Source organism: Lampris incognitus, chromosome 21 (assembly GCF_029633865.1).
Source record: "Lampris incognitus isolate fLamInc1 chromosome 21, fLamInc1.hap2, whole genome shotgun sequence".
In the NCBI taxonomy this organism is placed as follows: domain Eukaryota; kingdom Metazoa; phylum Chordata; class Actinopteri; order Lampriformes; family Lampridae; genus Lampris; species Lampris incognitus.
This window is the reverse complement of record NC_079231.1, coordinates 4,676,977-4,698,788: the sequence shown is the minus strand read 5'-3', so window position 1 is coordinate 4,698,788 and position 21,812 is coordinate 4,676,977. Positions and strand designations below refer to the sequence as shown.

Here is a 21,812-nt window from a genome sequence, read left to right as displayed (position 1 = left end):
CACTATAAATATGAAGGCTCAGCATTTTGCAACACAAGTGGGCTATTTACCAATCAAGTCAAAAAGTGGCCAAGTCTTTGGCCTGATCATCTATCCAGCCTTTTACAATTCTGGGACGTTCAGAGGAAGGAAGCAGTTGCCTGTATATTGATCTGAGACTCACCCTCTTCCACACCAGTGACGATGGAGGCAAAGTTGTCATCCAGCAGGATCATGTCGGCGGCCTGCTTGGAGACATCTGATCCAGCGATTCCCATGGCAACGCCAATGTCAGCCTTCTTCAGAGCTGGCGAGTCGTTCACACCGTCGCCTGTCACAGCGACAATGGCACCCTGTCAAGAGGAGGTACAAGATGTTTTGATTTTTTCCATCGTAGAAATCCCAGTCTCGAGATTGCTTCTTCACCCAAGGAGAACTTGTTTGAGTCATAGTGTACAATCAGTTGATAGTATTTGGATGTTCACCCTGATTCAAGTGAAATAGCTTCTGTTGCGTTTCGGCTTTATGTTTGTCTACGAAATCAAATGTGTGACAAGTTCTGTTTCAAATTGTGAACCACTTAAGCCCAAGTTAAAGGGCGACGCCATCTGCGTTCTTTTCCAGGTTGTTCAAATTGAAACGGCTACTGAGTCGTTAGCGGAAAGCAATGATGCAGGTTAGCGTTGATGCCCGACCCCCCCCCCCACACACACACACACACACACACACACTGGAGGTGTGAATCTTCATTGGCCTCGCGATTCGATTACGATTCACCTGTCAACGATTTGATTACATGATGCAGCTCAATGTATCGCAACCTCAATTTTCTATTTTACTGCCCGTGGCTACTTTTTCATCAATTAATGCAAGCAGTCAGATAAATCTGAAATCCCTTTTGATTCAAAAATCAGATGACAACGGTCTATAATATAAAAAGCTGCATCATTTCAATACCAGTATCTGTGTGACTCACCTCAGTACATAAACAAAACCTAAATCCTTCTACGGTGCATTACACGTCTGCTGTAATCTACAGAAATAAGGTTTTCACATAGCAGCTCTAAGACAGGGCACTTCCTGAATGTGGCAAACGTCACAAACTTCACCAAGAGGTGCGGGTAACCCACTGAACCCCGCTCGTGATCAGCAGAGGGTAGGCACATGCCATCTGCTCAGTGTGGCACGTGTGCGGCCCCGGACATCTAAGGGCATAAAGAGCTGGAGTTTCATTTGCTATCGGAGTTAAACGGAGAAATTGCTGCACAAAAGATCTATCAATCTGTCGATCCTTGTGTGTCCGGGCTGAGTGAGAGTTCCCATGTTGAGTCAAATTAAGCTGGAGGCACCTCTCCTGGTGGTGCCCTTCTGTCAGTTCCTTACAGTTTCAGCTTTACAGCCGTACTCCCCCGGAACCCGAACGCTTTGGTTTCGCGGACTCGGCCCACCGGGTCATGGGTATGACGCTGCCGGATCGCTTGTCAGCATTGTTTCTGGTCAGAACTACGGCTGTATCTGATCAGAAAATCAACAAGCAACGTTAGTTGGCTATAATTTTGTGCGATTATGTTCTATCACTGCATCGATGTAGAATTATCAGGTCACATGACCTACGTCAGGTCCTATGGGGGAAAGTTTTTAGGAGGGCTTGGGAAAATAGCATTTTGATGCTGAAACATATGTACTAAGACCAGAATTAGAATTTTTGGATTTGAATACATAGGGAACAATACTGGGAAGCCACAGAATGATATAAAAACCTCAAAAACACAAAAATTTGACCCCCCCACCCCTTTAAAGACTTGATTTCATAAATGAAGCTCTTCACCAAACCTTGGTGCAGAACTGAGTCTTTTCTTTGGCTTGTATGGATTCTGATTTAGATTGTGGATTTACTTCTGTCGGGCATTTATATCATCATAGTTAAAGTAATGGTAGGTTAGTTTTTGTGTGCCTGGATCCCAGGATGAGTTTCTAAGAGAGGGAAGGTTAATTCCACGCAAAACAATTATAACAGTTCATACGTAATGGTTACCTGTCTCTGGCAACCTTCCACAATGATAAGTTTCTGCTGAGGGGAGGTTCTGGCAAAGACAATCTCAGTGTGGTGCATTAGGATATCATCAAGGTGCTCCGCAGTCATCTCTTTCAGCTCGCCGCCATGAACAACACAAGCCTTGGCATCCCTGAGTGAAAAACATCCATTGGATTAACAGTACTTCTTAACTCAGATTCTCTCATGTCGGAGGGCAATGATCATGATCAGGACAATCAGCCACCCACACACAACCATGCATACGTTAACATCCACACACACCCACGCATACGTTAACATCCACACACAACCACGCATATGCTAACACCCACACACGCTCACACAGGAAGGAAATAGTGACAGCAAAAAACAGAAAACCAGGAAATTCCATGAAAACACAGCCTAAGGCCTTGACATCCCTAGAGAGAAAATCACAGCGTCATCTGCCAAAACTTGTATTTCAGTATGAGGGTTTTACAGTGCATGGTCTTTTTGAACCGTGGCACATTGTGCAATGCTTTGCAGCTTTCCCGTTTGCATTCATACATTTTTGGCATTTTGACAAGAAATAAAATACACAAGCTTGGTCCTAGGCCTAGGGGGTTGCAATATTTTACCGGGAACTCTTTTTTTTTTTTAAATTACCAAGAAAGGTAAAATGAGATAAGTGCCCTTCCAGATAACCAGTGACTTGTGTACAGTTCATGTCATGTCATGCCTTGTTGGACAGGAGTCCTTTCGTTTCCATTGTGCAACGGTGTTTGAACACTTGGACTAAATAAGCTGGAAAAGAATATGACTGAGCCACCATTGCGTTGCCCGGTCTAGATTTATATCTGGCTCTTTATGATAAAAAGCCCTTTTGGCTAAGAGGACTGGACTTTCTGGCTGCCAGTGCAAATGCTTCTTTAATATGGCACCATACGTAATAATTACTTTATTTTACATGAGTCTGTCTTATTTTGAAAGAAAGTAAATTAAAAGAAGTCGAACAATGTTGGAGTTTGCTTTGAAAAATGTTTCATCAAATCAATGATAAAAGGTTGCTTACAATAGAAAGCTGTGTTATCATGGTGATTTTCATTTGGTAGTATTGCAGATAAGAAGACAAAATAAGAGGAAAATGTTGGGCGACTCTGGTTAGCTACTGATATTGCATACTAAAAGCACAGTGCTTTTTCAACAATAATGAAAAAATATCTTTCACCTTTAGCATGCCCGTGTGCTTAATGCAATCTAAGCTCTCAGTGTCATTAGTATTATACAGGCTTAGTTTCGGTCCGTTGTAAATGGATAAATGCCAGTACCATACGGAGAGAATACCGGGTGGCCTTTGTCTGCATAACTATCAGGAGGCACTTAAAGTATATGGGGCCAAATTGCAGTTTCTCAGGGACCTGAAAGTAGACTGCAGTAGAAAAATGCCCACCAAGCTATGTCAAATTCCAGGGAACAATCACGAATGTTTTCTAAAGTTTAAAAGTTGTTTAAACAATGACACAGACATTCCCTATGTCATGAAAATATACCCATACACTGTAACAAACGTCCATCTCACACATCACCTCATGCTGTAGAGTCCCGAAAAATTTGTTTTTCTTTTGAATCCCCCCCCCTTTTTTTCTCCCCAATTGTACCTGGCCAATTACCCCACTCTTCCAAGTCATCCCAGTTGCTGCTCCACCCCCCTCTGCCGATCCGGGGAGGGCTGCAGACTACCACATGCCTCCTCCGATACATGTGGAGTTGCCAGCTGCTTCTTTTCACCTGACAGTGAGGAGTTTCACCAGGGGGACATAGCGTGTGGGAGGATCACACTGTTCCCCCCAGTTCCCCCTCCCCCACCTCGAACAGCCGCCCTGACTGACTAGAGGAGGCGCTAGTGCAGCGACCAGGACACATACCCACATCCGGCTTCCCACCCACAGACACGGCCAATGGTGTCCGTAGGGGTGCCCGAGCAAGCCGGAGGTAACACGGGGATTGGAACTGGCGAATCCGCGTGTTGGTAGGCAACGGAATAGACTGCTACGCTACCTGGAAACCCCATAGTCCCGAAAATTGTATTTATTTATTGATTTTTTTTGGGGGGGGGGCTGAAAGAATCTATGACCTATGACCTATTATTATCATCATCATCATCATCATCATTACTGGGGTGAGAAAAATCCACTTGTTTGCGATGAAGTTTCCCCTCTGCCAGATATTTTTGTTATTGTCATAAGCAAGGCACAACAAAGTAGATACAACAGTATTCTTGTTGTATGGGCCCTATATGTGCTACCTGTATTCAAATTATCTGTCTCTAACTGGCATTGCAAATCAAAGGGAAATGTTCTGACTTGATCCAAAGATGATTTTTACACATTTTTAAGAAAAAGGGTTTTTTTTCTTCTTCTTAATAACTCAGTATTTTTCCAGTATTTTATCGGTTTGTGTGTTAGGACTTATCCTTACACAATGGGATATAATGCTTGCACATCATCATTAAAGAATTAATGTATTGTTTTTTTAAGGGTTTTTTTTTTTTGGACGTTTTTAACTTTATTGGATAGAGGATAGTGAAGTGGCTGACAGGAAACCAGGGGAGAGAGAGATGGGTACGAGATGTAACAAAGGTCGCTGGCTGGAATCGAACCAGGGGTGTCGCGGTTATGTGGCATGCGCCGTAACCAGTTGGCTACCAGGGCACCCCAAGAAATAATGTATTGTTGATTGGATTCGACCCTAGGTACAAACCTTGGATTGACCTCTGACACAGGAACATTCAGTCGTGCAGCGATGTCCTCCACTGTCTCGTTGCCTTCGGAGATGATGCCAACACCCTTAGCAATGGCTTTGGCTGTGATAGGATGGTCACCTGTTACCATGATAACCTGAAAAGGGGGAGAAATAAAAACTGAGACGGGACTCTGAGCTGGGCTCCAAAGCTGAAAGTCTCAGGAAGACCTTGTATCTCATTCCATCCTTCCATCCATTATCTAAACCGCTTTTCCTGCTCCCAGGGTCACGGGGATGCGGGAGCCTATCCCAGCAATCATTGGGCGGCAGGCAGGGAGAGCCCCAGGACAGGCCGCCAGGCCATCACAAATCAAGGTCCGTAGCAAAGACTATTGGTTGACTAATAGAATCAGGTGTATAACTCCTGGGTTGGAACAAAGACCTGCACCCACACCGGCCCTTTCTGGACCCTGTTGCCCATCCCCGATTTAAAACATTCACTAAGATGTTTATGATGCACTGTTTCAGTTATCAGTGACAACAGAAATCAAGAAGAGGGCCCTGAATGACGCCACGAAAGCACAACAGAACAAGGCGACAGATTTATTTAATGGACATAGTTGGGTCATGAAATCATAAATAGGGGGGAAGAAATGCTTCAAAGGTGAACCAGGAAACTGGACCAGGCTGAGGAGGTCTACCTTGATTCCAGCACTCCTGCATTTGCCCACAGCATCGGGCACAGCAGCACGGGGAGGGTCGATCATGGACATGAGGCCAACAAAGCACAGCTTCTCAGTAGGGAAATTCACTTCCTCGGTGTCAAAGGAAAAGCCATCTGTAAACTGGTCATCGGGGAGGTTATAGTGGCAGAAACCTGAAAAGGACAGATGATTCAAAAACAACAAAAAAGAATGTAAGTCATAACTCATCTGTCGCTCTCAAGGTCAGTTTTACACAACAATAATAGCAGCTTACCAATATCTCAGCATATTCCTGACTAATATAGTCATAACAGTTAAACCCTTTTTTATTTAAAGCAGTTTTTCCCCCTATTCACCCAACTACTCGAGGACTGCTTAAGTGCCAGCCCTTGCAAAAATAGAAAACCTTTGCTCCTGAGGTGTTTTAATTGTCGTAAATGTGACTCTTCCTAGTATTTAAAGATGCCAACATCTATTTCTATTTTATGATTAATTAATGCACTTGAAAAATAGCTTGACTGTAACATTTTATAGACATATAATATCCATTACAAAAGAGAAAACAATAAAATAAATAGCTATTGCTTTGTGTAGGTTGCTAGTAGTTAAACTAAATCCCCGGAGCTGTTGTTGGCTACACTAGCATTGCACAGTAGCCATTGTGTCCCTGAGTTGTGATGTCTGCTGACTTCTGCCACACTGAGTCCAAGTGCCACCATAGACGGTCACTTAATGCTGTCTAATGGAAGGCACCGGCTGTGGGAATTCAACAAACGCATATACAAGCAGGCTGGACCCCAGTGTACAGAGTCTAGACAAGTCCAAATATTAGAATTTAACTACAATACGGAGCTGGACCTCACCGAGTACTCTTTCTCCAAGCCCTCCCAACTCAACATATGCATTCTGGAAGGCGTCTTTCATCTCGTCATCCAGAGGCTGCTCCTTGCCCTGGATCATGATGGTGGAGCAACGGTCCAAGATCCTCTCTGGGGCACCCTTCATCACCAGCAGGTGCTTGGACTCTCCAGGCGTACTGTTCTTGTGAATTGAGAGCTTTTAGACAAGAGAAGGGAGAGAAAAGCGAAGTTTTTAATCACACTGACTTTCTGTAGTAATCTAAACATGTAATAACTATAATAATAGTACTCCCAAATTTCTTTGGGAGGTGAGATCAACAACTACACAAGCAAATATAGATGTCCTTTTTTTTTGGATTTTGATGAAGTTTATTGATACCTGTGGGGAAATTACGCATTTAACCATACTAACTGTGTAGCTAGGAGCAGTGGGCAGCTGCAGTGCCCGGGGACCAACTCCAGTTCATCTTGCCATGCCTCGGTCAGTAGCACAGACAGGAGTGTAAGAAAATGAAAAACATTGGCGAAAACAAGCTGCTACTTCAGTAATGGCCTTGTAATATCAGTTTTGTATTTTTTCAGGTGTTGGAAATTGGTTTTCTTTCACCTGTTACTTGGTGGAATAGCTGATGTATACCGGATGAGTGACGTATTTGTATGTAACTATCAAACATTGTCATACATTTCCAATCATTGTGTTGGTTATCCGCTAGCTACTGGGCCAAAATTATCCAAATAGCTTACCTGGTATTTATTTGTGGAGTTGAATGGGATCTCTGCGACCTTGTGGTACTTCTCTCTCATCTCCTTGACAGAGCCACAGCACAGCTCAATACACTTCAGCAGGGCAGATTCTGAGGCATCGCCGGCTACATCTCTCTGTAAAATAAAGACATTTTAGAAAAATATTCCTATTTCTAAAACCTTCAATTGAAATTATGCCTGAAATTGCTCATCAAATTGGTCGTGTGAACTCTGTCTGAACTGGAGGATTGAATTGTTCTGGCATTACTTTTCTCTGCTTGTTGTTACCGTGCAGCTTAGTGTTTGTTTACGCTCCAGAAAATTTCAATTTGTCTGTTGGTCCACCTTTAAATTTGGCAGATATTGCTGATTTATTTTCAATTATTGTGAGGGTTTATTACAGAGCTTGGAGTGCAGCTTGGCTGAAATGGTGCTTTTGAGACAACAATAATTGTTTCATTCCAGAACATTGTGCCAAGAATGATCAGCCGCTTTCCAGGTGCTAATTGCATCTAGTTATCGAAATGAATAGTAAACTATGTTGGGTATAATATCCACTTGAACCAGATGCTCCAGGAAAATTAAAAACTTCCAAGGGGTAATGAGGGTAAACTGAAATCTGACTTGAAGGCATAACAATGTGTGCTCCTTTACGGCCACAATTAACACAGATAGTGTTACGCTGAAAGCCAAGGCTTCCACACAGGTTGGGGTTATGGATATCTTCTCCCAGTGCTGAATTATTCAGAACCATTTGTTTGGTTGTCAATGGGGAAATAGAGCAAAGAGGTTGGTGTTTTGTTATTAGGTTTTTGAATGAAGGGTATTGTGTGGAGTGGCACCTTGAGGATGGGAACGTTGTTCTGTTCTGCCAGGAAGACAGCACGGTTGCAGAGCCCAGCAACTCTGGCCAAGGCAGACCAGGTGGCAGAGCTCCTGTCGAAGGAGGTCCCGCTCTGGTTTTCGGTGGTGTCGGCCTCGTGGATCTGGTTGTCGAACCACATGTGGGCCACAGTCATCCTGTTCTGGGTCAGGGTGCCAGTTTTGTCCGAGCAGATGGTGGAGGTGGAGCCCAGGGTCTCCACAGCTTCCAGGTTCTTCACCAGGCAGTTTTTCTTGGCCATACGCTTGGCAGTCAGGGTCAGACACACCTAGAGATGAGACAGCCAAAGCTTTGCAATCATATATTGTGTCTTTGTCTGGAAGATTTAACCATATGGTGCCATGATAACAACCTCACTCTAAATAGCAATAGGACAGAAGAAATCATTGTTGGCTTTAGAAAGATCAGAGGAAATCACACTTCCTGGACAGTTTTAGATTTCTCAATTTACACCTCACAGACACCCTCACATGGTTCCTCAACAACAATTGCTTCCTCAAAAAGGCACAGCAGAGGCTGTATTTTCTGAGGCGTCTCAAGAGTTTTGGGATGAGTACCAAAACTCTTATGAACTTTTCTGGCAGTACCATGGAGAATGTTTTGACAGGCTGCATCACAGTGTGGTTTGGCAGCCTGACAGCTCAGGTCTGCAGACCGCTGCAACTGACTGCAAAGACAGCAGCAGAAATCCTTGGCACGGAACTGCCACAGCTTCATAATATTTACACCAAAAAACATCAAATCACACACCACCCGTCTCAGTAATAGTTTCTTTCCACAGGCAGTCAGGTTGCTGAACAGCTGATGCACCCATATGCACCTCACATTGTTGTTATTGTGTACTGTATAGTATAGTGTATCCCTCTCGTAGCCCCCCTTCCCATCCACCCCTGTATGTCTGTGTTGTTTATCTGTCGTCTTGTTTCACCCCATTTATTGTAAAGCGACTTTGAGTATTAGAAAAGCGCTATATAAGATTGATTTATTATTATTATTGTATAATGTATGAAGTCACTGTGTGCAGTCTGTGTAGGTTTGTAGTGTTTTTTGTTTTGTTTTTTGGATAGAGTGTTCTTCTGTCTTTTGTCCTTGTGTTTAGGCAGACAGAGCCAGAACACTAGAATTTCATTGTGTTCCAATACACATGACAATAAAGTCAAACTTGAACTTGAATCTGTCGTAGAATTAATGTATTTGAACATGGTTTGTCTAATCTTTTCAGCTGTAGTTTTGTGTGTGTGTGTGTGTGTGTGTGTGTGTGTGTGTGTGTGTGTGTGTGGATCGATAGATAGATAGATAGATAGATAGATAGATAGATAGATAGATAGATAGATAGATAGATAGATAGATAGATAGATAGATAGATAGATAGATAGATAGATAGATAGATAGATAGCACAGACATAGGAGTTATAATGTTAAGTAACCTGCTAACATCTATTTCAGCATCTCTGATATATTCTCTGCACCATTCCGCTTTATCACCTCGTATTTCGCCTGTATAAATCAATACTTGTGTGTGTATCTGAAGATTATTGTGTTGTGGTGTTGTTATTCTATGTTAAGTACACTGAGAGAGCCACGGAACCGGAGTCAAATTCCATGTAGTGCAAACTTACATGGCCAAGAAACATGATTCTGAGTCTGATGTAATTAGTACAGCTTTTAAATTAGAGTCTCCAAGGTTTACAGTCATATCCAACATGCCCTAATTGGTTGAGGAAAATGTGGATAATAAGAAACTATAATGGAGATATCATGATGCTACCACCACAAGATGATTTGAAATTATTTAAGCCAGATATGTACTATTGTTTGAATGAAGAATTAAAAAAATATATATCAAGTGATAATACTGACAAGTCATTATCTTTCCTCTTTAAACTGGATTCAAGAATAAGGGGAACACAATGTTTTGACAGCGTCGTAACATTAAGGTCATAAAGATCACTGCAACTCACGGTGACGGTAGCCAGCAGACCCTCGGGCACATTTGCGACAATGATTCCAATAAGGAAGATGACGGCCTCCAGCCAGCCATACCCAAGGATCAAGGAGAGGATAAAGAAGGACACGCCAAGGAAGACGGCCACACCAGTGATGATGTGAATGAAGTGCTCGATCTCAACAGCAATGGGAGTTTTGCCACCTTCCAGACTGGAGGCCAGAGTGGCGATACGACCCATGACAGTGCGGTCTCCAGTGTTGATAACGACTCCTCTAGCCGTACCTGGGCAAGTAAAACATTTTGGAGTCACAAAATGGTTAACAAAGACAGATTTAAAAGGGCCAATAAAGTTTTACATTATGTAAATTGTCTAGAATAGATAGAAATGACAGCATTACATCTTCTTTTTTTTTTTTGCCCCTTTTCTCCCCAATTGTGCTTGGCCAATTACCCTATTTTCCGAGCCGTCCCGGTCGCTGCGCCACCCCCTCCGCCGATCCGGGCAGGGTTCCAGACTACCACATGCCTCCTCCAATACATGTGGAGTCGCCAGCCGCTCCTTTTCACCTGACAGTGAGGAGTTTCGTCAGGGGGACGTAGCGCATGGGAGGAACCACGCTATTCCCCCCTGAACAGGCACTCTGACGGTCCAGAGGAGGCGCTAGTGCAGCGACCAGGACACATTCCCACATCCGGCTTCCCTATCCGCAGACACGGCCAATTGTGTCTGTAGGGACGCCCAACCAAGCCGGAGGTAACACGGGATTTGATCCGCTGATCCCCATGTTGGTAGGCAATGGAATAGACCGCCACACCACCCGGATGCCCATAGCAAATGTTGGTTAAGTTTACTTTAGAGAAAGTTGTTCCCTTTCCCCAGATAACCCCCTAAACTGTTTAAACTCTTGATAAAAACTTAACTTGGTTTTTCTTTTGCACAAACATTTGTAGCGCAATGGGTTGATCATGGTACCAATGCTGCCAACAGGAGCAGCTCCGGTAAAACCATTCCCATAATTTTTAAAGTTTGATTTTGGCTGATGATTATCATTTAGATTAGATGAATTCAAATTGAACCCCTTATCCCTCTCTCCCCCATGTTTCCCAGTATTTTAAGCTGCTCGTTCATTCTCCTACCTTCAACACAGTTGGTGGAGAAGAAGGCAATGTTCCTGGTCTCCAGTGGGTTATCATTGGAGAAGTCCGGAGTACGAGTCTGGGGCTCTGATTCACCGGTCAAGGAGGAGTTGTCCACCTGGAAAGAATGAAGCAGTGATTTCAGTGGTTTCATTCAGATGGTCAAAAGTGCAGTTTCATGTGGCGTTTCCACCTCAACAAGAACCTTTTTTTTGCTGGAACCACTGGTTCACACCATTGTCCGTCAGTAGAGATGAAAGAGGAGATTTGGATACGAACCTTGCAGCCATGGGCAGAGATGATACGCAGGTCAGCAGGGATCCTGTCTCCTCCTTTCACCTCCACCAGATCTCCAGCAACTACCTCCTCAGCGTTGATGCTCTTCTTCTCGCCATCACGGATGACCAGGGCTTGCTACAAGTCCAAAGACATGAAATTACATTTCAAGGACATTTCAGTGCATGGCCTTAAAAGTGAGTTATTTAAGAGACACTTAGAAAATTGATTTTAATTTGTTTGCTGACATAAAATGGCCAACTTTACAGATATTGATCAAAAGGGAAGTGGCTTTTGGAGCCGACTGAGCTGATTTGTTCCAATAAGTTCAAGGTATTTTCATAATTCTTGGGAACAGGAAATTAAGTGAAAGTATCGCCAGATGTCCCATCTTGTTTCTCTACACTTATATTGTTGCCAGATAACTTTTAAATGGTATCGGTGGAAAATGTTTCTCATGGGAAATGCGGCTCTCAAATTTTGATCAAGTTCGGTAATTAAATAACTGAGATTGTCCTCTTAAGTTCAAGGTTGTTTTCTTGAAAACACCAGTGGCCATAATGTACACAATTACATCGAAACAATACCAGGACATGATGCCGAAAGGAAAGGATGATCTTACCTGTGGGACCAGATTCTTGAAGGAGTCCATGATCTTGGAGCTCTTTGCTTCTTGGTAATAGGAGAAACAACCGGTGATGATGACAACGCCTGAAAGCACAACGCCCAGATACAGCTACAAGAAGGAGAAGAAGAAGAAGGAATACACAATCACATCTCTATAACAAAGCTTGGTACTTTAAGCCAGTTTCCTGATGTTCCTTTAAAGGTCCTGTACTTCAGAAAATGGGGTTTGCATGATGCTGGAATTGACTGAGAAGTAATCAAAATGTATTCATGATTTGGGAAATAGTGAAGTTGATGCTCCTTCCCATTTCACTTTTTGTGTATCAGGGCAAAAATTATCGGACTAAACTGGTCCCAAGTATCACGTCAGTCTTGAGGCTTTGTAAGATGCAAGCACATGATGAAGAATGAAGTTGCCCTTACGTTATCATTGGCTGGTTCATCTTCTGAGGCAGCCTGGATACCGTAAGCCAAGAAGCAGAGAATGGCTCCAATCCACAGTAGCATAGAAAAACCACCAAACAGCTGTCAACAAGGAAAATAAGTTCAATATTCAATTCACATTTCAACATTTTATTACATTTTGCTGCATTAAACCAAGTTGGCAGGAATTTCGCTTGACATAGTCAACACGAAAACAAAGCACATCAAATGCACCCCCTTACACCACTGTCTACAGTTGTCTGACTTTTCTTGCCCATGATAGTTTCTTTGCAAACTACCGTAACGTGTGAATATTAACAAAATGCCTGCAGCTCAACTGTTTATGTTTGCACTCCGAACAAGAAAATGAATTTTTTATTTGAAATTCAAAGAAGATCCCTTTTTACCTGTCTGCAGAACTTGACCCATTCAGGCGTGGTTGGTGGAGGCGTCAGCGCGTTGGGGCCGTCACGTGCCAGGATCTCCTTCGCCCTGGAGGAGGACAAACCCTGTAGAGAGGAGGAGAAATGCGATAAGGACTACAGTCAGGTCAGCAGAAAACAATGTCAAAACGAACAAGGATGTATTAGGAAAAAAATGAGAGCGATGACACAGGCGTTGATTTAGGGGAAATTATAAAAATGCTCCATCCGGGTGTCCAGATAGCATAGTTGCCTATTCTGTTGCCTAGCAACACGGGGATCACCGGTTCCAATCCCCGTGTTACCTGCAGCTTGGTCGGGCGTCCCTACAGACACAATTGGCCAGGTCTGCAGGTGGAAAGCTGGATATGGGCATGTGTCCCGGTCGCTGCACTAGCGCCTCCTCTGGTCGGTCGGGGCGCTTGTTCGGGCGGGGGGGAATAGCGTGAGCCTCCCACGCGCTACGTCCCCCTGGCGAAACTCCTCATTGTCAGGTGAAAAGAAGCAGCCGGCGACTCCACATGTATTGGAGGAGGCATGTGGTAGTCTGCAGCCCTCCCCGGATCAGCAGAGGAGGTGGAAATTGGCCAGGTACAATTGGGGAGAAAAAGAAAGGAGGGAGGGAATGCTCCAGCCACCCTTCAACCAAGAGAAAGTCTGTTTCTATTTAAGTAACCCTCATCAACTAAAACAACAAAGAAGCGATTCCTTGATCAGCGTTTCCAGTTTAACATGCCAAAGAAATTCTCCTAATGCAGAAAGATGAAGGGGTTTGTTTAGCCAAGCAAGTTGGCAGAGGTAGAATAAGTGAGGAGAGAGAGATAATGACAACTGCTCTGATTAAAAGCATAAAAAATGCACAATCGGTTTGATGTCTGTTTGTGTCAGGAACAGAAATATTATGGGAACTGCATCAACTTTTCCCTTACAAGAAAAACTTTTGGAACCAGTTTGCTCCTCTCCTCTCCTCTCTCCTCTCCTCTCATATATTGATTTTTCCCTTCTCGTAATTTCATAGTATTTTATTCTCTTTGTTCCTGTTTACTGGGGGGAACTATGATGAACGACACATCAGAACAGGACAAAGAGCGAGGACCAGATAGCCCAACAAAGGCAAAACAGACAGATAATGAGCAGGGATAGAGAAAAAGAAAGACTGGGAGAGTAATTAATTTTATTGTGTAAATAGAGGAATCGTGACAACATCCCATTGCCTGTTTCCTGCAGAGGAGGTGGATTTATGGGAGATTGAGAGCTAGACAAAACAACAAGAGACTGAAAATACACCAGAAGAAATCTCAGTAATCTTTAAATTATGGCACCCTAATTTCTGTAATTACATATGATAGATGGTTTTCAGTAGTATTGTTCAGTGTGAATTATGACTTGTGGAGGGTAAATTCCTATAATGTAAACCGGGAGAGAGACTAGTATTTGTTTTATCGGCTTATAAAGCAAACAAGTCCAGTGATGCTCCTCCGTTTTTGAACTCAGTGAACTCAGAGATCACATTTTAGTAGAAAATCATAATCAGTTAAGCATTCGACTGGTGTGTGGTTGTGTTGTGTGGCAGGATTGTGTCTATTTGTGTGTGTGTGTGTGTGTGTGTGTGTGTGTGTGTGTGTGTGTGTGTGTGTGTACATGCGCTTGTGCGTGATATGTATGTGGGAGAGAAAGATGGAAAATATATGTATATCAATTTGTGCTGCATGATGTCATCTGTGCCTCTTGGGCTCTATTACTGTCAATGGCAATATTAGAATGAACTGTCACAGAACTCCTTACCATGACTCTCCAAGGACGCATGCTACATGCATTCACACATGCAAATAGGCTGATACACATATATAAAAATGGTATACATTGGCACACACACACATACACTCATATAATCCCCCTTTTATGCAAACAGGCTTACTCACCCTGCTTAGATCTGTCCCATACTTCCTGTGGAGCTCATCCATCGTTAACTTATGGTCATCCTGTAAAGAGAAAGGGAGAGGGCGCGGGAGATCGTTGGTCAAGGCAAAATCTTGTTATTTAAAAACTGCACATATTATTTCCTCTGGCTTTAGGGCTTGAAATAAGACTGCCATTTCCTCACAAGAATACAACAATGACGTGGCAAAAATCTTTCAAATCTGTCTAACAAGGATTATGGATGCATGGCCATACAATGCGATTTTAGATTAGTCAAAAGCAGACATTTGTGTCATGCTGGATTCTGGTGCTGATTGAAAACTCACTGCTAAGCCCTGGGCTCGGGTACTTGTCAGCCCATCTCCACAATCGCTTTTGCTGAAAAGGAAGATTTTCAGCATTCACAATTGATTTAACTTCTACTGATGTCAACTCAGAAGTGTGTATTGTGGCCATCCAGGTAGTGTGGCGGTCTATTCCGTTGCCTACTAACATGAGGATCACTGGTTCGAATCCCCGTGTTACCTCCGGCTTGGTTGGGCGTCTCTGCAGATGCAATTAGCCGTGTCTGCGGGTAGGAAGCCGGATGTGGGTATGTGTCCTGGTCACTGCAATAACGCCTCCTCTGGTAGGTCGGGGCGCCTATTCTGGGGGGAGGGGGAATAGCGTGATCCTCCCACATGCTACGTCCCCCTGGTGAAACTCTTCACCGTGAGGTGAAAAGAAGCGGCTGGCGACTCCACATGTATTGGAGGAAGCATGTGGTAGTCTGCAGCCCTCGCCAGATCAGCAGAGGGGGTGGAGCAGCGACCGGGACGGCTCAGAAGAGTGGGGTAATTGGCCGGATACAATTGGGGAGAAAAAAAGCGGGGGGGTTGTATGCATCGGACAATTCGATGGAACTTTCCCTGGAGTTGAGATGAGCCTGCTCTTTGTTGCATAAACGTGGTAGAAACTTGACAGTGAGCAAGAGAACTCGCCTTCAACCATATACTGGTTTATCCAAAATTAGTTTAGCTCTTAAAGCATCAAATTCAGTACTCTTGCATTTGATGCTCCACCATGAAGGTTTTCAGAATGTGTTTTGAAGATTCTGTGACGAGAGTGTATGTACTTTCCAAACAGACTCTTCTCAAGTATCAGCTAAAATGCTCGTGGGCATTTTTTCAAATAAGACAATGGTTGCAAATGTGTTGGATGTGCAATGATCAAACTGGTGATGCTGACACAAACACGGGCGGGCCCACATTGGGTTTTTTGAAGGATTGCATAAGGACATGGTAATTCATGCAGCAGAATGTGTTGCTGTATATTCTGTCACTCACCACTTGAGTATTTTCCACCATGGAACAAATATGTAAGAGATGCACATCAGAAAATCCTTGAACCATTACTTGATACAATTGGGAATGAATGAAATAACCGCCATGATGACAATTCTTGCATCCCAAGATAAAAAAAAACGGGGATTTGAGTGAACTCCTCACCCCAAATAGCTGATTGCTAGTTCCTATCTTAAAACCTTTTCATGTCATGAGTGAATAATTTCTAAATGAACCACCAAGTGAACATTAATCCAGTGTGCAGGCATTTGTTTTTCAGGTCATCGTGTTCTGCAGTGACACACAGTAATTGGATTTCTTTAACAACTCGAGTACTTTCTATGAAATATAATTACCGAATATAAGCACATATGCAGACTTCACATTGCAAAGATGCCATCTGCCAAACATAATATGATGTGTGTCACATCCATGGGTCGGTCCCTGTGGTTATAAAAACGTTTTCATTCCACGCTGGAAATCCATTACCATTCCATTCCAGTACAGAAATGGCTGTGTGGTCACTGTTATTCTTGACACAATCCCAAAAGTTTTTTAAATAATTGTGTTGTATATTGTATAGTTTATTTTGTAGCATACCTCACCTGCTGTTATTGCATCCAGGACATCTTAAGTTGATATCCCAAAGAGTGTGAATAACATTATGTCATTAAGTATTCCATTCGCTGTTAGTGCACTAGTTATGGACTGTATATATACTACAGCTGAGATGACATAGTTTACCTGCAGAGAGGGGTACGGTCAGCTGAGTGTATCACTGGGTCCACACTCACCCCCCCCCCCCACCACAGGACTAAAATACACCAGGCAGTGTATATATCGCCACCTTGCCATGGTGGAGAAGCTTGTGTGTACCAATGATCCCAAAGGCTTGGCTCCTGGTAGGGTCACCCAAGATGGACAGGTCAAGGGGGAGGTTCCAGATGAAGCACGATCCAGCAAAGACCTCAACAGCGGAATTGGCGGAAGATGTCTCCAGGTCACAATGGCAGTGAAGGCAGATGAAAGCTGCAACAGAGGGTGGTCCCCAATCGTCTCGGTTCTCCATGCCATTGGACTCGGCCGCCCCCTGCCAAAGACCGTGTGGTGGCTGCAGGCACATCAGCCACTCCACGTAAAAATCTCATGCGCAGGCATCCTCCCCGTTATGCGGCTCCAGGATCAACCTGAGGACCCAGAGGGACCCAGAGGGACCCAGAGGGAGGACGGTCATACTCGACCCCGAGTCACCGCCGATGATGACACCAGGCGGTGCAGGACCAATAATTGACTGTTTCAGCTGCTGCGGTAAGGCAGACGCCTCCGCAGCCACAAGGCCAACACCGAGAGACTCAAATGGAGTTTCTTCCCACAGGCCATAAGGACACTAAACTCAACACTACTGTCACTTTCCCACTTTGCCTCAGACACTTGCACTTTTTGCCAAAGAAAAAAACTCCTATGTATCTCCAGTGGTTCATCCGGAATGGGAAAACCTCAACCGCGGAATTTAAAGAGGTGACATATAATTCTGACAAACGGTTTTGAAACCAATGCTCATTAGCATATATTCCTATCACGTATGGACCTGCCAGAAAACCAAAAAAATGCATTGTAGTTCTCAAGGCATAGTTTAAGACATGCCGCTGCAGAGAAATGCCTTGACCTTTATAACCCTATTCAATGGAAAGGAATATGAGTCTATTTTTAGTGGTGTCCTTTGGACTTTGTTATATTTGAACCAGTCACTAACATCATGCTGTTTCCATGGTAGTAGATTTTCCTCTGTCCTTGACTGGACTTTGATGTGTCTTTCAATGGTATTATGGTGCAATAATCATTAACATGTCATCTAGAAGAGAATTTCACCAAGATACACAGCTATGTATGCCGTTTACTACATCGCCGTTGTCCAATATGCTGTCCTGTCGTGCCTCGTCAAATGAATACTTTGCACCATCAGTCTCAGGGCACTATTTTGATGTTTGCCGGCCTTAAGGCTCTATGTGGCTTCTTATGAACTCGAAAACTCTGGAAGGTTTTCCATTCATTGACCGCCCCATGGTACCTCCCAGTAACTCATTTGTGCAGGCTGGACCTTTGCTCAGTAAAAGCTGCCAGACATACCCAAGGCAATATCAGCTGTTAATTATAGTTAGAAAGCCGTAAACTGAAGATCAACATTTTGTCACACTAATTACGTGATTGCAATTGTATAATTGTGTTCCTTTGGCAATGCTAGGACTTTGAGATCTAGTCGAGAGGTGGGATGAGCTATAATCATTAATATGTCACCTAGATGGGACTTTATTGCCTCCTGGCAGAGCCGAGAACCAGAACCCCATCGTCATTCTGTGGTTGTGTGGATGACATTGGTCAGAAAAGGTCACAAGACTTTTTTTCCTGCGGTTTGCTACTGCCGACAGTTTTCATCTCCGACCTCATTAAAAGCTGGTGTCGTGAGCGAGATGTAGCTCCGCGATTACCTATGGGTTAGACTGTGTGGCTGCGTGAATATGAAGCAGCGAGTTTCTGGAAAAGATCACCGTATGCAAAGTGAAATTTGCCTGGATAAATGATTACTGTTGACCAGAAAATCCAACTGTTCCAGAAAAGTCGTTCACTTGGGAACGGTTGGTGCAGGCACTGAGAACAGGGGGCACTTGATGACCTTGTAGTAGGCCCTGGCCATTAACTATCAGAAGTCATTTTGTACTGGATTGTTAGAACTGGAAAAAAACTACTTCTGACATTTAATAATGGAGTTTTTGTTGTGGCATTTTAGCCGGTCAATTTGACCATCAGCACCGGGCTAGAATGTCTCGGTGACCTTGTGAAGGACATCAGCCTCCAAATGCCAGATGTAAAAAAAAAAAAAAGAAAAAAAAGTCAAACTCAAGACATTGCTAACGTTAAGAGCAAACAGAGAACATTTTCAAGTTTTAAAAAACAACTACGGGAGTGTTGTCCTCATTTTCTGTGTACGGTAATGAAAAATTAATACGACACGACGGTATAAGTTGGAGATTAAGTTACAACATGTTGCGGTGTCCCCTTAATACCGAGTAGTTACACTGAAGAAGTTGTCTGTGTGGTGTGGATTTGTCAGCACGTCTCTTGACTTTGAGATGAACCTGAAGCGACTCCGTGACCTTGTGAAGGACCTTGTAAGGGACAAGGCGGAGCGCACCGTGAACGTCACGGCTGATGTTCCTCTGTTAACCCAGCTACGGAGGGGCTTTCATAGCCGGGTACACATCTTAACTCGTACGTATCACACTTCGCGTGCTCACTTCTGCAACTTTAGCAAGCCACGCAAAGCAGCAGCGTGCAACGACGTGAGGATTGCCTCTGAATGGAGGGGAAATAATCTAGTGTGCCCGGTTCCCTCCGTTCAGAGTCAAACTATTTTTGCCGGTGGTGTCAACACTGTATGCCGTAGTGGAAGTTATTTATCCTCAGGGAAGAAAACTAAATTCAAATATTTGCCCGCTCTGGTATCCAGGCATGTTAAGAAACACCGGGGTTGTCTTCCTCTGAAGAAACGGGCCTGCAGACGCACAGAATAAGAAGCTCTTCTCTGCAAATCAGCGTTCAATGTGCTCGGGAAGATGAGGGGATTCGAAACGACTTCCTCACCCAATGCTTCAGAGCTGGGGGGGGGGGCGGGGCGGGGGGAACCTAACCAGATAAGTATGACTTGCAAGTCGAAAACAAAATTGTGGGTTGCTTAATAGCATGTGACACTATGTGTAATGTGGCAAGTAGCAACTCCTCAGTAGCTCTGGTCACACAGCTATTTCTAAAGCAGCTCATGGCTCAGCCAGAGTAGATGTTTCTACCCAGCCCTGAGTGCATGACTGATATATGACTGAGCTGTAGCATGGCTCAATGAGTCCTCAGCGTATTACGCAACGTAGAAACGGCCTTACGATCCATTTGAAGAAATAATGAAATCTGTGCAGTGGTTCTAAAACCCATCACCAGTGCCTTGCCTTGCCATCCATAATGCATTGCCATTCACTGGCTTACTGACGATAAGCAGACCAAAACGTTCTCTGACTCTCCTCTTCACATTAGACTGAAACAGACAACTTTTCTGCCCCGTAAAGAGACCGGTGTCATCCCCACCGGGAAGATTGGGGCTCATTTGTCCCCTATGCCTCCAGAAAGAAAAGATTTACTCACCAGGTCCACCTCTTTCTTGAGTTCGTCCATATCCTTCTTATCTTTTCTCTTCTTGCCTTTCTGGTGTCCATTCTCCGAGGTCGCCGCCAGCTTGTACTCATCTTTCCCTTTCTGTGGTGAACACAATGACATGTCATTTTCTTCTTCTCAGCAGCATAAGATAAAGCACAAGCTAATGTACGATATTACACAGGAGAGAAGGCAATCTACAAACGTATCGACTGCTGTGTAAATTGAGCCAGCAAATAACATTGATCGGCGTTATCGTCACTAAAAAAAAAAAAATTTTTTTGCGCCTCTCGTGCAGATATGCCGCTTGAGGAATCCTGACACGCTGAACGCGGTGTTTGTGGAGCAGATTTCGAAAGGTGCAAAGTGCAAAAGACAATCTCCCGTCCCCACTGCCATGCTTAGCTTGCTTCATAAATAGTCAACATTAAATTATTACATAAACTTAGCCCCGGTTTAGAGTCATTTAACAGACAAGTTAATCAGAGTCAGATTGTTTGAAAGCCAGTCTAGATCATTCTGAGCAGAAAGACAGTAATCTCTGAGGAAGATCCATTACTTACTCCCAGCCCCATGGTTGCAATGCTAGTCTTGGAATAACAGTGAAGCCAATTGTCTTTAAATTGTAACTTTTCTACTCCGCCTCTCCTCTCTCTCTCTCTCGCCTCTCTCCTCTCTCTCTCTCTCTCTCTCTCTCTCGCTCGCTCTCTCTCCCCGTCACGCTCTGTCCTCCTCTCGCTGTGTCTTCCACACTCCCTGGAGCAAAGCAGATGGGCCGTTTCACATTAGCATACCTATATACCCAAACCGGCTCACCTGCTCCGAGAGGAGGAGCTACAGGGCAAATGGGAGGCAGGTGAGTGGTTGGCGGGGGGGGTGGGGGGTATTGTGGAAGAGTCTGGGGGTGGGGGAGCCTGGGGTGAGCCCAAGGTTGCTCGTCGTATTCACTTCCTCATTCGCTGCTCTGTTTCTCTCGCTCTGCCTCGCCCTCCCTCTTGTTCTTGCTCATGTCCGAACCCTCCCTTTTCTCTTTCAGCCCGTCCTTGTCTGTGTTTCTCGCTCTCGCTCTCTTTTTCTTCCCCGTTCCACCTTTTCCCCCTTCTCTCCGTTCAACCTTCACCTGTAACAGGTAGGTCGTGCAGACAACCAGTCCCCTCCCCCAGAGAGGCATGGGTGGGGGATTCTGTGTGTGTGTGTGTGTGTGTGTGTGTGTGTTGTTTACAGTGAAAACAGAGGAACAGAAAAAGACAAGATAGTGAAATAGTGAATGGAAACAGAAAAAGAGAGAGAGACTGACTGACTGACAGAGAGAATGAGATTAAGCAGAGTTGGAAAGGAGAAAGTCCAGTTCTGTGGGTGGCTGACTGACAAAAAAAATTAATATGACGTTTCCATTTCCCAATCAAAAACTTAAACAAGGGCCGTGTATTTCTCCCTTTCCCATGCGGTGTTGAGATAAAGGCTTGAGCAAGACCGTTTCTCACAGATAAAAGATAAGGTCGTATTCATGGCAGGAATCCACTGAGCTTGTGTGTGTTTGTGTATGGCATGCCTCCCCTAAAGCCTGTAAAAAACCTACCTCGTTAGGGGTCCTGAAGTTGATCCGCCTCAGTC

The 21,812-nt window shown here is 44.1% G+C and overlaps 1 protein-coding gene across 1 annotated transcript in view; it reads right to left on the bottom strand.

Moving 5' to 3' along the window:
* LOC130131307 (sodium/potassium-transporting ATPase subunit alpha-1) overlaps positions 1–20,950 on the bottom strand; it is a 28,942-nt gene extending 7,992 nt beyond the window's left edge. The window contains exons 1-16 of the mRNA XM_056300951.1: positions 20,762–20,950; positions 20,190–20,300; positions 14,682–14,741; positions 12,745–12,846; positions 12,338–12,439; positions 11,910–12,023; positions 11,291–11,425; positions 11,012–11,129; positions 9,888–10,156; positions 7,886–8,194; positions 7,044–7,178; positions 6,303–6,495; positions 5,437–5,612; positions 4,754–4,890; positions 2,015–2,165; positions 164–332 (exon numbers count right to left, since the gene is read on the bottom strand). Of these exons, the coding sequence (XP_056156926.1) occupies positions 164–332; positions 2,015–2,165; positions 4,754–4,890; positions 5,437–5,612; positions 6,303–6,495; positions 7,044–7,178; positions 7,886–8,194; positions 9,888–10,156; positions 11,012–11,129; positions 11,291–11,425; positions 11,910–12,023; positions 12,338–12,439; positions 12,745–12,846; positions 14,682–14,741; positions 20,190–20,300; positions 20,762–20,773 (2,293 nt within the window). The 5' untranslated portion in view covers positions 20,774–20,950. The remainder of the gene's footprint in view (positions 1–163; positions 333–2,014; positions 2,166–4,753; positions 4,891–5,436; positions 5,613–6,302; positions 6,496–7,043; positions 7,179–7,885; positions 8,195–9,887; positions 10,157–11,011; positions 11,130–11,290; positions 11,426–11,909; positions 12,024–12,337; positions 12,440–12,744; positions 12,847–14,681; positions 14,742–20,189; positions 20,301–20,761) is intronic.
* Between the last annotated feature and the right edge of the window lie 862 nt (positions 20,951–21,812).